The sequence below is a fragment of the Curcuma longa genome, chromosome 10 (assembly GCF_044706935.1).
Source record: "Curcuma longa cultivar G26 ecotype Majalengka, Jawa Barat chromosome 10, ITB_CL_G26_1.1, whole genome shotgun sequence".
Classification (NCBI taxonomy): domain Eukaryota; kingdom Viridiplantae; phylum Streptophyta; class Magnoliopsida; order Zingiberales; family Zingiberaceae; genus Curcuma; species Curcuma longa.
In genome coordinates, this window is record NC_133870.1 from 5,516,960 (window position 1) to 5,533,820 (window position 16,861).

The 16,861-nt window shown below is 38.6% G+C and overlaps 2 protein-coding genes across 2 annotated transcripts; one reads left to right on the forward strand and one right to left on the reverse strand.

Moving 5' to 3' along the window:
• Positions 1–947: 947 nt before the first annotated feature.
• Positions 948–4,707, forward strand: LOC141836671 (amino-acid permease BAT1 homolog). The gene is made up of 8 exons (XM_074724179.1): positions 948–1,151; positions 1,255–1,515; positions 2,166–2,184; positions 2,272–2,491; positions 2,593–2,774; positions 3,266–3,555; positions 3,664–3,793; positions 4,178–4,707. Exons 1-8 carry the CDS (start codon positions 1,045–1,047, stop codon positions 4,523–4,525), a joined length of 1,557 nt encoding a protein of 518 aa, XP_074580280.1. The 5' UTR covers positions 948–1,044; the 3' UTR covers positions 4,526–4,707.
• A 1,334-nt stretch (positions 4,708–6,041) lies between these two features.
• Positions 6,042–15,380, reverse strand: LOC141836173 (sulfhydryl oxidase 1-like). Its single transcript, XM_074723595.1, has 11 exons — positions 15,075–15,380; positions 12,633–12,657; positions 12,469–12,561; positions 9,403–9,584; positions 8,104–8,176; positions 7,938–8,006; positions 7,781–7,854; positions 7,567–7,708; positions 7,447–7,487; positions 6,709–6,855; positions 6,042–6,638 (listed from the first exon to the last, which is right to left on the reverse strand). Exons 1-11 carry the CDS (start codon positions 15,269–15,271, stop codon positions 6,155–6,157), a joined length of 1,527 nt encoding a protein of 508 aa, XP_074579696.1. The 5' UTR covers positions 15,272–15,380; the 3' UTR covers positions 6,042–6,154.
• Between the last annotated feature and the right edge of the window lie 1,481 nt (positions 15,381–16,861).

Genomic DNA, 16,861 nt, shown 5'->3' on the forward strand with positions numbered 1-16,861 from the left:
TGCGCGACACCGTCGACCCCCGCCCTTCCGCCCGCTCTCACTGCACCGTTTGACCACCGTTGGCCACCGGACCGGACCCGATCGACGCGCCACTCGTCGGTGCGTCGGTCGGCGTCAGATTCCGATCGGATTGTGGTCGGAATCTGACAAATTCGATCGGAAACAATTGAATCCAGCGCACGATCAATTCCGGCAAAATCACAACTGGAGACCAACCGAGGAAGGCCGGTCTCCGACGGCACGATTTGGCCAGAAATCGACCGCGATTTGGTCGGAATCCGACGCGGGCACTGCTAGGCGTGATTCCGGTCAAATTGCGCTGGATTCCGATCACAATCCGGTCGGAATCCGACATCGACCGACGCGCCGACGAGTGGGCGTCGACAGTGGGCAAGGGGCTGCTGGCGATGGCCGGACGATGCGGCAAGGGGCTACGGCAGCAGCGGGGGTCAGGGGGCGGAGCACTGTACATTCCCAATTTTGGACGGTTAGATGCGGCGCGCAATCGGTGATGAACGGTGGATTCGACGTCGCGCACGGGTGTGCAAGAAACAGGCGCGCAGAATATAATTTTCGTGATAAATTAATCAATAAAAATTAAATATCTAAATTATTAAAAAATAATAATACTAAAAAAAATGTCCACTAGTTAATAACGGCTTTGCATCACGAAGCAGTTCGCATCGCAACCCAGTCTGAAACCTCACGTTGACTCCGACAATCAATCGACTCCAAAGTCAACCACGTGTCTTCTAACAGCATTTAATCATGTTTCTCAATCATTTTTTTTTCTAAATAGATTCCAAAGGACACTGTTTCGTATCTAATTAATTCATTAGATATTTAAGCATTTTTCTGGCTTTGACTGCCTTGTTTAGTCTACGCACGCCTTTCTATATTTATATATGTGAGCATTAAACTTCCAGCCATGCAGATCTCAAGCGAATCTTTCTTTTTTAATTCCCATGTGGAAGAAGATCGAGAGTCGTTTGATATCATCGTTCAGAGTCGCTGTTTGAACCATTGCGGAGATCGTCGCTGATCATGTCAGGGACGGAGGAGCGTAATGGATCCACAATCATCGAGGTCGACTCCGGCGGCGCCCGCCTCCATGAGCTCGGGTACAAGCAGGAGCTCAAGCGCGATCTCTCGTAATCATCCTGCTTTTTTTTGTTTTTGTTGTGTTTTTTTTTTCAAAAAAAATGTCTTTTTTATTCTTTTTTTGATACGAATTGGGGGATTGGTTGCTTCTAGGGTTCTGTCGAACTTCGCGTTCTCGTTCTCGATCATCTCGGTGCTGACCGGCATCACCACGCTCTACAACACCGGGCTCCGGTACGGCGGGACGGTCACCATGACCTACGGGTGGTTCGTCGCCGGCTTCTTCACCATGTTCGTGGGGCTGTCGATGGCGGAGATCTGCTCCTCCTACCCGACTTCCGGCGGATTGTACTACTGGAGCGCCAGGCTCTCCGGCAAGGAATGGGCGCCCTTCGCCTCCTGGATCACCGGATGGTACGCCTACTTGATTTCATTATTGTCGGATGAAAGTTTAGCTTCGATATTCTGATTTGTCATTTCTGATACTGCTATTTCACAAAGGCAACTACTTTATCGTCTTTTCTGTGTTAGTTTCTATTGATAAAGTTTCAGGAAATTCTCCAACGCAAGATAACAAATTGTGAATCCATGATAGTTGGAACCCTAACTTTTAGCTCTATTTGCACTATCTTTTAGTGCCTCTGGAACACCTGAACATTGATAGAGAAGAGTTGTTCCAAAAGATGTGTCATGGAAGTGATGGTTCTAAGGGATGAAGCAAATTTTAAATTTTGAATTCAAATCTCAACCTTGAAAGTTCATGTTTTCTCATAAATAAGTAGAAAGAAAGAAGAAAATAGATGAGTTTTGCATTCTTAGAAGCTCCAAAATTTCAATTATTCATGAGAATACCTGTTCCTTGTTCTATTAATAGTTTGATGCTATCTACTTAAGACGATCTGATGTGCACGGGGATTTGTTAATTGCAATACTTATACAGTCCCTATTTTATTTTGATTTCAGAAAATAATACTTGAGAAGGATAAAATATGACAACTGTGATTATCTTTCATCCTTGGCGATAAAGTTAAAATCCTTAACATCTATGATCTAATTCTATGCAGGTTTAACATTGTTGGGCAGGTAATCAAATAAGTAATTCCTCGGTTCGATTGTTGACCGCAGGCTGCCTCTTCTGATGGTTATTAAGAAAGAAATTTTTTCTTGCAGTGGGCTGTTACAACCAGTGTAGACTTCTCGCTAGCTCAGTTACTTCAAGTGATTATCTTACTTAGTACTGGTGGAAACAACGGAGGAGGGTACTCAGCTTCCAAATACGTGGTCATTGCTTTCCACGGAGGAATTCTCTTCGTCCATGCTATAATAAACAGCCTTCCTATTAGTTGGCTATCATTATTTGGACAGTTAGCTGCTGCATGGAATGTATTAGGTATGTGCCAATTTATTCTCTTCCCAGTTCTTGAATTTTCATATAAATCTCTGGAGATTTTTTCTTTCTTGTCAAGATTTTAATAGGATGGTTTTCCTCAGGTGTGTTTGTCCTAATGATCCTAATACCTACTGTTGCCACTGAAAGGGCCAGTGCTAAATTTGTCTTCACTCATTTTAACACTGAAAATGGTGTTGGAATCCACAACAAATTCTACATCTTTGTTTTAGGACTGCTAATGAGCCAATATACAGTGACGGGATACGACGCATCTGCTCACATGGTATGAATACTTGTCTAAACTTACAGAATTTTCTAACTATTAGTTTAGTAAATCAGATAACTTATTTGTTATTGGGAATTTACTATCATAATTGATCACCGGCTAGTAATTAGGTACTTCTCTGATTGATATATGAAATGTTTGATGCATGAAAGCCTTCAAAGACCATCAGAAAGATTAGAGAGTGGAGGAGTAGAAGGAGACCAAAGAGAAACCATATTTATGTGGCCCTAACTAGAGGGGACTTGATCTATTAGTTTCTAAGTAATAATTTGATTTCATATTTTATATTTGATCTGCATTCGAGGTTCAAAACTTCTATCAGAACATCCTATTTGAGTTTCATATTAACTAGATGACTATTGCATTGATTTGTAATTGACTGAAGCTGTATAGCACACAAACTGAACATATTTGTAACCTTTTGCACTATCTCAAGTGTTTTACTGAATTGACAATCAAAGAGTGCTCTTCACATTTTGCTATTTCAGACAGAGGAAACTAAAAATGCAGACAAGAATGGTCCAAAAGGAATAATTAGTTCCATTGGCATATCGATCATTGTTGGTTGGGGCTACCTCCTCGGAATCACATTCGCAGTTACCAATATTCCCCATCTTTTAGACCCTGACAATGATGCCGGTGGTTATGCAATCGCTGAAGTATTCTATCTTGCCTTCAAAAATAGATACGGAAGTGGCGTTGGTGGAATTGTTTGCTTAGGTATTGTTGCGATTGCGATATTCTTTTGTGGCATGAGTTGTGTGACAAGTAACTCCAGGTAATTGACTATATATTGCCAAAGCTTTTGTGCTAATTGACATCTAAAATTTGCTCTTACTACTAAGTACAAACATCCGTTGAGATCTCATCATATGCTTGGATGTAGAATGGTATATGCATTCTCTCGAGATGGAGCCATGCCTTTATCATCATTCTGGCACAAAGTCAACAAACAAGAAGTTCCGATAAATGCAGTTTGGCTCTCAGCTTTTATAGCATTTTGCATGGCATTGACGGTATTATTTCTATCTCATTATCCTTACCCCTGTTAATTCTGTTATTGCTTATAGAATCATGTGATTAGGCGATACTTGTCTTTCGCTCTTCGTAAGGAAGTCGAAAGGTTACCAGGCTATACCCATTTTTTTTACATATAGGTTTATTTAGACTTTGTAGTTTCACAAATAATAGTGGCACTTGCTACTTTGTATGCTAAAGCAATTGCTAACTGTTAGATTCCTTTGATCATCGATATCTTTGTTGGCAATACTACATTTGAAGTTCATTTGTACACAAAAACTTGACCTTTGTAGATCCACATGTCGATAGTAAAAACAAGCTTAAGAGGTTTTCACCATAGATGAATGCCAAACAAACTAACTTTTGTTTTGTTTTTGCAGAGTCTGGAAAGTTTGGTGGCGTTCCAAGCAATGGTGTCGATAGCTACCATAGGACTCTACATTTCCTATGCACTGCCTATCTTCTTCCGAGTGACCTTGGCACGCAATAGGTTCGTGCCAGGACCCTTCAACCTCGGCCGCTATGGTGCCTTTGTTGGCTGGGTTGCTGTCCTTTGGGTCGCGACCATCACTGTCTTCTTCTCCTTGCCTGTTCAGTATCCTATAACCAAGGACACCCTCAACTATACTCCCGTTGCGGTCGGCGGCCTCTTCGTCCTCACCATCTCATCTTGGTTGCTGAGTGCAAGGTACTGGTTCAAGGGCCCTATCACCAACATCAATTCTTAACAGAAAGATCACACAAGAGCAATAGAAAGTTTGCACAATGCCGATTGTTAAGCTCGATATGCTTGATGCCCATTCAAGATTCTTTCAACATTGAAATGTCATCATAAAAATATCAAGACGATTATGTAGAATCAAAATGAGTATGGAATTGATTACTTGAATCCAAAGCATGTTTTTCTTTTTCTTTGAAGCACCTTAGTTATCAATGTTCGTATCATAAGTTATATTTTAGAGTTATTAATAGGTGGATGGCAAACATCTTTTCGTTTTTGTTCTCGATGAACTAAGGGAGCAATGAGTTCTTGTTATCGATGGAAAATATAAGAGAGAAGAAGAAAAGGTTCGTAAAATTACATAATCTAAATTTTCTTTTTATCTCTTAATTTGGAGCTGTCATGCATTTAATGGCATGGCCATCTTCATTCTTCATTAACATCCATTCTTATCTTTTCAAATGCTCTACCAAACAAAACCAACTTGGAGTAGCTTGTTCTTTTCCCTTTGTTAATGTCACATTTTAATTATTATTATTTTTTATAATTTAGATATCGAAAAGTAGAGGTGTAATCGGACCGAGCCGAGGCAAACAATAAGAGGCTCGAGTTCAATTCGAGCTTTAATTCTTAAGTTCGAACTCTACTCGTAATGAAATTAAATAGTTCGTAAACGGCTCGAGTTCGGTTCAAAAATAGCTCGTTTTAAAATTAAATGAGTTTAGTTCGAGTTCGGTTCGAAAATAGTTCGTTTAAATGTTAAACTAGCTTAGTTTGAGATTGGCTCGTTAATATATAATATTTATAATTCATGTAATATATACACACGTTCGTGAGTCTCTTAACGAACACGTTCACGAGCCTTTAAATGAACATGTTAGTGAGCTCACAAACCAAATACTGTTAAGTTCAAGTCCGGCTCGATAATATTTTCGAGCTTGAAATCAGACTCGAGCTCGACTTGTTAACTTAATCGAACAAATTTTTTTTTTGAACCGAAACTGGAATAGCTCGCGAGCAGCTTGATTCGTTTACACCCCTATCAGAAAGCTCGGATGGTCCTAGTAGATAGTTCAGTGTCGTAATTTTTTTAAACTTTCTAAATATAGTATACTATGTATGAGATTTGAATTCTCATTATCTAAAAGAATCTATCCCACCTCTTACTATCCCATCATACTCCCAAGGACTTAATTTCGCCTTTTAATAATCTTTGAGAATGATGTAAAGATGTAATCAGTAGGTTAAGTTTGATCTAAGTTTTTGTTTATGATTCAGAAAAGAAATCAATGAGAAACAAACAAAAGATATTATTATTATTATTATTATTATTTTAAATTTAGTTGAGTTAACTATCTGTCTGCTCCTCCAGTTTGTATTTAGAGATTTGCACTTGAAACTGATTTAGCTCTTATTTGGCTTTCTGACTCTTTCAGAGATGTTTGTTTAGAGTGAGGCATAGCAAGTAACCGAATGTGCTAGACGATCTAACCGAGTTGATCAATGGATCAAGAGTGCAGGACTAAGTGAGGATAACTTATGGAAATTAAACATTAAAAACTTAAGAAAAAAGAGTTCATCATCTTTTCCAGACAAGATGAACATCAGATGGAATGTGATTTGCATTCCAAGAAGATCATACGTCCTTAAAAGAATGAAGTTGGTGCAAATATTTCTTTTTCTTCTGCTGGACTCTCCAGAAGCAAGCCAAGGCACCAAATGTGCAGCTAGCCAGAGCAATGGCCAGCGCAGCTCCGATCGGCACGGCAACTGCATTGCTCGAGGTTGCAGTATCGGTCGACTCATCAACATCATCCATCTTCCAGCTCAGAGTTGTATTATCTCTGGATGAAGATGCAAGTTTCTTCCCGTAATAATTCACCAAAAACTTATACACCTCATCCTCGTTCCAGTCGAGTTGCGCGTTGTCGCCTTTTTTCGGGCTCGAAGAAGCATAGCATGATGGGCAGAGCTGGTTCGGAGGCCATATTGTTTTGGGAAACCTTGGATCACTTGTGCCCATGTCCTTTTCCACCTTCATGAGTCTCTCGTTAACTTCGTTATGAGCTCTCCACAGCCAAAGGCTGAGGCCTCGAGTCGTGTTGAATGGTGCCTGAAGACTGCAAACTGGCTCATGTCAGATATAGTTTAGTTAGATGCGAAGAAAGAACACATGAATCTTTTAAGTACCGCAAAGACATTTCATTGAAATGCCTACGACAGTCGTCGCAAACAAAGAAGTTCTTGATGAAGTCGCGGATTGCAGTGAACACCAATTGGCTCTCTCCGTCAGCAACTCGAACAGACAGGGAGTGGAATAGAACCCACAGGCCGCAGCTGTTACAACATGAATGAAAAATGCAAGCAAAATATCACTGCCTTGGTTTGTTTGATCCATCTCAAAGACAATTGTAGCATAAAATTTATTCATTCCATTAGTAACATGATCACCTAGGCATATTAAGGGACAAAGCAAAACCTTGCATAAGTTCGGGCAAACCATGGACTCGAGATTGCCAAGGGAAGATCATAAATTGGCACGAGTGCTCGCAACGAAGTGTTGCTAATAATGGTATTGCACAAAATGTAAACCAGTGATTATGCTTGTGCAATTTTTTTTCTTTCAGTTGGTGTTCCTTTCCAACTCTCTCTTCCTCCCCCTTCAATCTTTCCCTCAAACTAAACTCGGCCTTGAAGATGCACAGAATTTGTTGATATATAGTTCTGCTATCAGCATTCAGGATTTTCTAATCCATAATCTTTGTTTATGGTAAAAAAACAAATTTACTGACTAAAATGATTCAATCTCCAGCCATCACAGGTTCCATCACAAACAAAAAAAATTGGTACTCGTTGAGCACAAAAATGACCAACTATCGATTAAAATTAGTGGTATGATAGCAAAAGGATAAAGTAGGAAGTTTCTACCTGAAGCCTCTTGAATCATCTTTACTCCCACGACAAAATATCTGCTCAAATGTACAGAGATTAGAGAGAGGTAATTTTCTAACTACACTGTACCTATCCAGAAACTAACAATTTCCCCACCCAATATTGACGAGGAAGTTCCTTGCCACAGATTCGATAGGATTTAAGTATGTCATAGTCTATAGGGGCCTTTTCTGAAAGTGGACCTGAAGGCAACAGATCATCAAAGCTTACGAGTAGGTCAGCAATTCCTCTTCGGCACCTAAAGCAAGTCAATTATAATCCTTAGGAAACTAGTAAATATTTTCCATTTATGAAATGTCGAGTTTTTAACCTTTTTGAAGGGTGATGTGCAACCAAAAGCTGGAGAAATTTTATAAATGGCGCTCGAGTACTTGGCTTGATCATCTGCATGATGCACACATGAATGTATCACTTTTGAAAGTTTTTACTTGAAATGATTCCAAATGTAGGCAAGAAATAGGCTCAACCTTGTTTTCTATGATTATGTCAATAGCTAATGCTGTAGCTTCTTCAACATCGTAAATAGCACGAGCAATCTGTGAAAATAGAAAGTTTTAGTTGGAAATAATGCAAGTATCAAGGACAAACAATGTTGGTTATCATAATAATCTAGAGTAAATGAGATGTAAATACCTGTTCAAGATCCGAGGCATTCTTAGCTAATGTGTTTTCATTTTCATATCTGGCATCATCGAAGTTGAATGAACTGCACAGAACAGAAGTGCCACCAGCAGTGAGATGACTACAGTATGTTTAGTAATCCTAGGACAAGTAAATAATGGATACTATCACATGAACTAGGTAACCCACCCTCAGAGTGAGACAAAAGGAGTATTTTGTGTTTTCATTTTCCAATTGTTTAATGTTTTCGATTTTTTAATTTTAATTTTCCAACAGTTTTCTTATTTTTGGGAAAGAACAAGCATCTTTTTGATGGTGTCAAAAAGATGATGAAAACTGTCTTTTTATTTTCTTTTCTGGAATAGAGAACTGAAAACAGAGAATTTTGAATGAGCCAAAGTACCAAACTAAAAAAAGAAACAGTGAGAACCTTGATTAACAAGAAATGACCTTCTTTTGTTTTATCGAAGAGAACCCAACCGAGAATGGCACATATTCGAAATGTCTTCCTTAATAGCATTTCACCATTTCAATCTCCAAGCCAACCAGTGGATCTCTATATGCAGCAATCTAATTGACAGCATTATCAACTAATTACCCTAACAGATCTGATGTATCTCTATATGCTTTATTTGTATGAATTAGGAAGTTACTTGTCTTATCCGTAAACGATTTATCACACCTTAATTAATCATCTTCCATCAAGTTTACAAGGAAATCAATGAGGCCCTATCGGCAGCTTCCTAACTTTGTTATAATGCTAGATAACTCCTGAACACCTCTGTGGCAAAGTTCAAGTTTAAGTCTTTAAGTGGACAAACATCAACCATTTAGGAAAATATATCCAAATTCGTCATAAGCAAAGACCCTGAGATGATTAAACAAGCACCGAGACATTTTAAACTTCATCATCAAAAACCCGAATTATGAAACAGATGTAATCCCTCACAATGCTAAAGAGATACGTGACACTTATATTAAATTTTATGACCACTAATTGGTTCCCAATATATCTCTGCCTATTAACGGGATACACACCTGCTAATTGAGTTTAAATAAGAATGGAGAGTACTTAATACACCATCAGAATCAGCGAAATGCTCCTTCACAAAGGAGCAGCTACCTTGGTAAATTAGTAAAATTTCAACAAGTTGTACCTGTATCAGAAAACTCAAAGTGCAGGTAAAAGCTAAGGAGAACTTCTCAGAAGTTCATAAGTCACACAAACTAGTTTCATGCACAAGCACGTTGATTGAATATGACGATAATAACTTGCAATACAAAAACTAAACAACAAAAATGACAACTTGCCTGCCAAGTTTTTTGTTTATCCAATTGAGTAATCGATCTGCTGTCTTTCCATCATCAATCAATTGTAAATCACCATTTTCTTGTTTAGGCACCCATCTACCAGACACAAATTTAGCCGGAGGACCCCACAATAGCATAGGATAGAAACCAACTGAAAATCTATCACAAAGATTCGTATTTATCTGTACTGTCAAAAAGAAAGTATGAAAAAGAGACGACTGACTAGAATCCTCAAAGTATAGTTATTAAACAGACAAGAAGCAGCAACAATAATTATATCAAGTGGACAATTGAAATCAAGACTTATTTCATGGCTCTAACGTTGGACTATAGCATTTTTAATGATAGGCAATATAGGCAACTGACTGAAGGCTTAGTTCAGAAAATCCCTGCTTGCCCAGTAGGATCCATCAAAATTTACTATTAAAAGTCATCTCATATTAACTATCTCTTCTATTTCCTTGCATGTATATTTTTGAACTTCTGCATTAGATCCTCTGCCTTCTGCACCATTTTGCTTATTTCAAATAGCAGTTCCAAAATGAATTACTATGATACCATCTATAAGGCAGGAAGTGAAGTAACTAAAGCAAGATAAGCATTACACATCATTATGCTACTCAAACGATAAAAAGACATATATATATATAAGAATACTTATCATGCTATCCAATCAATAATTCCATATAAACAACTAAAACAAATATGTGCCACCATACATTGCAGAAACATGATATGCTATATATATACACACACACTAACAAGTTACCACACCAAAATCTTATAAGAGAACCAGAATTAATCCTTAGGAAAAATATCATCTTTATTTGATTTGGTTCAATCCAGATGGGATGGGATAACCATTTCAATTTTTTGGATGTCTGATTGAGCGACCATTTGTGCTGTATATAGGATCACATTGACTGTGGATAGAAGGCCAAAAATACCACATATGTGGACACATAGACCTCTTGGTCCACATGTCGAAGCCAACTCGCATTTAGAAGACTACATATGCCACATGCAATGCTCTTAGGGGATTATATAAAATAAATTTTCAAATTTACTAAATCCACATATTTGACTATGTTACAAGTGTAACGACCCGGCCCCTCGGCCCCTTACTGGCGGCCCCAAGTAATCCTGGTAGCCAAGTGAGAAGCGCTCACTTGGCTACCCAGGATTCATAAACTCTAGTACTTATCCTGGAGGTCTAGAGTTCGAATCCTGGGGAAGGCAAAAATCCACTGGCCAGGGGTGGAAAGACCTAGTGAGTAACGGTACGGCCAAGGGTCGTCGGTTGACGACATAAGAGGTCGCCAGTTGGGCCGCCCAAGGGACCACCAAGGGGCCGCCAGTCGGGCCGCCAGTTGGGCCGCCCAAGGGGCCGAGGGGCCGGGTCGTTACAATAAAAAGGCGCCTTTTTATTGTAACGACCCGGCCCCTCGGCCCCTTGGGCGGCCCAACTGGCGGCCCGACTGGGCGGCCCCTTGGTGGTCCCTTGGGCGGCCCAACTGGCGACCTCTTATGTCGTCAACCGACGACCCTTGGCCGTGCCGTTACTCACTAGGTCTTTCCACCCCTGGCCAGTGGATTTTTGCCTTCCCCAGGATTCGAACTCTAGACCTCCAGGATAAGTACGGTGAAAAGACCTAGTGAGTAACGGCACGGCCGAGGGTCGTCGGTTGACGACATAAGAGGTCGCCAGTTGGGCCGCCAGTTGGGCCGCCCAAGGGACCACCAAGGGGCCGCCAGTTGGGCCGCCAGTTGGGCCGCCAGTTGGGCCGCCCAAGGGGCCGCCCAAGGGGCCGCCCAAGGGGCCGAGGGGCCGGATCATTGACTACATATGCCACATGCAATGCTCTTAGGGGATTATATAAAATAAATTTTCAAATTTACTAAATCCACATATTTGACACTATGTTACAAGTCAATGATCTATAACATATAATTCAAGTTATAATTATATCAAAGGACGAAATCACGTTGAGCATATTTGGGATGTATATACATATATTTTTCACTTTTTGAGTTCCATAAATACAGTTTGGAACAATTTTTCTCCTGATAATTAAGTTTAATTGTTTTATTAATTATTTATCATTCTTTTGTAGTTCCTTAAATTTTTACAGTATGTCATAAATCCAAGTGTTATACACAGAATTACTGTACAAAATTGGGCACAATTTCATGGTTCAATCAATCCATGAAATTCACTCAATAAAGAAATAATAGGAAAAGTGAACATTAGGACAATCTAGATCAGTCAAGTTTGACTAGTTCTTGACTTTTATAAGTTTGGATCTTAGTTTACAGTACTTAGAAAATTGATTTTCAATTATATCAAAATTCATGGGAATCAATTAAATTCATTTGCACCCACTAAAATATTTTTCTGCCTGACCACTACATCCAAGAATTTAAAGAAGAAAAATAGTAAAACAAAAGGTAGAGACTAAATAATCAAAATTTAGACAAAAATTAGCATCTTAAGTGTTGATCGGTTAACAAACATGTATCAATATCATGTATTTTTGCTTGTTCCAATTCAAGTTGTGTTAGTCTAAGTCCAAGTTCTAGTGATCAACCAAGATATATTTATGGATATGTTAAGAAATTAGTTATAATACTAGATGTATACATATCGTGTATTTTTTTTAAAATTTTATGAGGTTGACTTCACTAACCAATACTTTCATCCGATGCATGATAATTTGTTCAGTATTCATAATATGCGATCATTAATTGAAATGCTTGTTGTGTTTTCACAACCAGCGCTTCAAAATTTTAATCAATTGACCTTCTAATTGCTATGGGCTTATATTTGATGGTAAACAAGCTAGGTGGAAAGCGATTGCAAGATTCAGATTCATTTGATTTGATCTTGAGTCTCAGTGTGCTTTGAAGCATGCGAAGTATCGATAAGGCATGATACCAGAACCCTACCATTTCGTGATGAAATTCTGGCAACTACAGATACTTTAATTCCAGCTTCTAAGGACTAGAATATTCTATGCCAGATAAAAGGAACCAAAAAAGCTATTTCAAAGCTGGAGAAAAAATTACCTTCATCGCACAATCAACTCGTGCCATCAGAACAATTCCAGGATGCACAGCATCAGGCCCATTGAACATCCTTGCAACTTTCTCATAATGAGGCTGCATGCTTATGGTTAAAGTATTTTTGAAGTTTGTGACTTAAGAAAAGCAGGAGCTAGAACTTCATATACCTTATAGTTTCTGCACGCAGGACACCTGTTTAATAAAAAAAGTATTAAACTAAAGCATGTCAAACAACCAAACTTAAAAGGAATAAAAAACTTACTAGCCTAAATCAGCTATGAACTAAAGACATACATAAGACAAGCAGCACCAAGTGTATCATCCATCCAAGATCAACATAAGAAAAACAGTCCATTTAAGCTCAAAATGGGTCATCAAACCAAACAATTAAGGAAATACCAAAACAAAGAAGCACTGCTCTAATTGTTCAACTTGAGTTCACATCACCAGAAACAGCAGATGTGCTACAGTCAGAATATATGAAATGATCAAGTGGCACATCTAAAAGATAATATTTTCTTTGAATGTCAACAAAATATATATTAGGGATCTGGTGAAGAACACACGACTTAGATGGATTAGAGTAAAAAAAAATGACAGCCTTTTGATTAACTTGCTTGAATTTATCATTACTTGATTGACTCTACAAGAAAAGCCAAAGAAAAAATGTAAAATGTATCTAAAGTGGAATCAGTCAAGAAGGCTCAACCTTCGAATACATCTTTAAGATATTTAGGTCGAAGATCAACAGCTTGAATTTTCAGACCAAACAATCTAAGACCTTGTTTTATACTGGACTTTCATACACCCCTGATGTTTTTTACAAACAGTGATATAGATACGACCGAATGATCATAAAGTGTGGCATAATTGACCAATTAGAATACTCTTTCAAGTACTTAATTATGATGTTGGATAACATGTATGAAGATTCCAAATTCCCAGTTTATAATATATTTAAGGAATATGGATGAAGTCCATACATACAAATAACAAGACAAGAAGTTCATATGATGAAAAAGTGAAGTAAGAGAGAGAGATTCCTCAAGCCTTAAATCTAGGAATCTAGGGATAAAATTAACACAGAAAGCACAAAATCATCTGTCTTTCAATTTTAATATATAGGTCAGCTTTTAATATATGAGATCAATAAGAAAAAAATTATGGGGACAAATACACAATAAATTGAATTTTATGGTTTCCAAAATTTTAGATTGATTCTTCTTATCTTCAAATGGTTTCAGTATTGTTAGGGGTTGTTTGTGTTTCTGTTGGATATTTTGGATGAATTCCTTGCTAATGGTTAGTAAGAATGTTGATTCACTCTAGTGTCACAAGAGTTTCAAGTTATTGTAGTAAAATCAGTTCTGGTATATTTTATTGGTTACGAATGACGTAAGGTGCCAAGTAGCTTTGGATCTTAATTGTGTTGCACAAGGTCCTGAAATCAAATCCAACCCTTCATCACTTGTGGGGATGATCCTTTCCTTTCTCGAACAAGAAAAAACACACTAGAGACGATGTTAAAATAGATGGGTTTGGCATATCCTTACAAATGGTACAAAAGGATTCTGTCAGCATGTGATACAATTTAGATACAACATGCAATTTTTAATTGGTCAGAAAATGAGCTAAGGCATGATGTTCGGAGAATCTTGATGATCTTCATTCCACTAAAGCACTGGATAACTAGGGCAACAAAATGCATGGCTATGGGGGGGGGGGGGGGGGGGGGGGGGACTATAATGTCTGAAGTTAGTGAAAACATTGATTGTGCATGGTAATATCTGTAGTTGACAAATAGGATAGCTCGTGGCGTTGTTAGCCTCTACAAGAATTGACAATGAACATGTCTTGGTGGTTATGGGGGCATATCTAGGCCATTTGGACAGTCAGCTTGCAGGTCCTATTTTTCATGTTTCAATGGGGCACCAGTAGTTTTTTTATTACAACGGAACAGTGAAGGTAAAATGATTGACAATGATTCTTCCTCCTCTACGATCTCTCTAAAGAAACAATAGGTATCAAAGTTCATCATTTTCTTTCCCCTTGAGAAACAATGTGAAGGAATCACGGGATAATATCTCTTCCTTCACATTTCCATCCCTTCTGTTTCTCTATCTCCTTTACATTTATGCTCTATCAGTTCCATGGCAAAAACACAGGCAAAACTTTCCTCGTAACACTAAGAATACTTAATTTTTTTTGGTTTAATGACTCCATAAGAACAATGCGTTTTGCATAAAGACAAACCAATTATAAAATTCCAAATGCAATGACCCGTCATTAAATTCCTTGTAGTTGTGCGACTATCAGGAATCTGGTTCCAAATGCTCAACTAAGCAGTCACTACAACAGGTTCTGATTGTGCGCCTATCAAAGCATGGATCAAGTCCAACTGACTCCACTAGTAAAACGACCATGTCAGGGCAAACATCAACATCATCAAAAACGAGTCTTAACCGAAGAAATGTACATAGCTCAAACAATTCATATCGCCTGAGACTTTTTTCTTTCCATAAAATCCTCAACGATCAAAGCGATCTAAAAGCCATAACTTTCGGATCGAGAGGAGAGAACGGAGTGAGAAAAGGGAGGAACGGCGCTACCAGTGAGCGAAGAACTCCACGACGGCGAAGCTGGCCGGAGATTCCCTCAGCACCGTCTCGAAATCGGAGACGTTGAGGTCGACGCCGGCATCAGGGAGATCGGCGCCCTCGCCGACGGACCGGACAGCTTCGAGGCCGCGGGCACCTAAGACGAGGACCAGAAGAGAGAAAAGGAACGCCCCGTCGGCGAGACGCATTGGAGAGACGGAGAAATGCAAGCAGATCGATCACAAGCGAATTCAACGGCAGCGCGTCTCTGCGATCGATTTCGAGGCAGAGAGAAAAAGGGGGAGAAGGCCGAGGAGCGTTTCCTTTCCTTTCCAAGGGCTCTTCAACGTCCTCCCTCAGTTCATGTAACTAAACAGGTATAAAATTAATGTATTTCCTTTTATACGTAATCGGTTATAAATATATAATATTAAATAAATCGACGGGAGGAGTTATTTATGGTAAATTCATATATTTCCTTTTGCATAATCGGTTACGTAATAGCATTTATTAATGCATAATATTAAACAGATTTGCAGGAATTATTTGTGGCAGGAAACTCCTGCAGATTTGTTTTTTTGGATGATTAATTGAGTTTTTTTATGTTCTTATATACATTATTTTTTTAGAAAAAATGCCCTTTTTATAAACGTCAATTTTTATTAACTGAATTATTTCTCTTTATAAGACCGGCCCAAATGTTATCGTAACGGTAAGTCTTGACTACTATAACGCTTAATAATCTATAACATGTATGTAAGTTAAATATTTAACATATCGTATTATAACAATAAGGTTCATAGCTACTACAACACTTATGTTATTGTTAGATAATCTTCTTATCAGAGATAGAGAGAAAATCTAAATTACAAATCAGTTTTAGATTTATCTGTGAAATGACTTGAGTTGATAATCAAGCTGTTAGTGGGGCTAGTTCGATGGAGTTATTCCCTTGTGTCTTTCTGAGTTTTGGTTGGGAAGAAAAGTGTTGCAAAGTCTGAGCTTTAAGTAAGCTGAATGATGAATGTTGCCGGGTGCTTCCCAAGTCTGAGTTGAAAATGGAGCATCGAGTTAGGAGAGCAATGCTGAAACAAAAAGCCTACAACGTGCTCGCCCTGGAATCCAAGTGCTCGAGAGGAACATCCGGTATTATCGAGTAAACACTTTGCCTCCACCATCGAGTCGGAAAAGGTTGCTCCCTAAATGGCTAAATTAGGAGATCAAAAACTGTCGAATATCACCCTAGCTTGAAAGGTTTGATATATCAAGTCGATGCAAAAAAATATTGAAAGCTACCTTTGACGTAATTTTCTTAAAACAGATTCGGCCACTATTAAAAATAAGATCTATCATGACATTTTCTTAATGATAATTGTTTTAAAATATAATTATAAACACTTTATAAGATCATTTATTAAATATAATTACAGGAATTTTCCTCCAAATAAAAAGGATACTATTAAATTCATTATGCACTTTCCGTATATCGAAGTTTGATGTGCCGCCTCCATGAGATTATAAGTCCATGAGACTGACTGAGATTTATATGTCAACATTAAATTCATTATATGTATATCGAAGTTTGATGTGCCGCCTCCACGCCCGTGCACGAGTCAACGCGCGCCCTCTGACCAACGGTGCCAGGTGAGCGTGCCCGTTCTTTCTTTCCTCTTCGCAGCAACAAGATTTCTTCCCTCTCAGCAGCAAAGAGGAGGTTGTTTCTTACTGTTTACAACCAGAGAAGAGAGTGGCTGGGTTTTTTGTTTCTTTTCCCTTCTTCATGTCTCTGCATCTGTCCC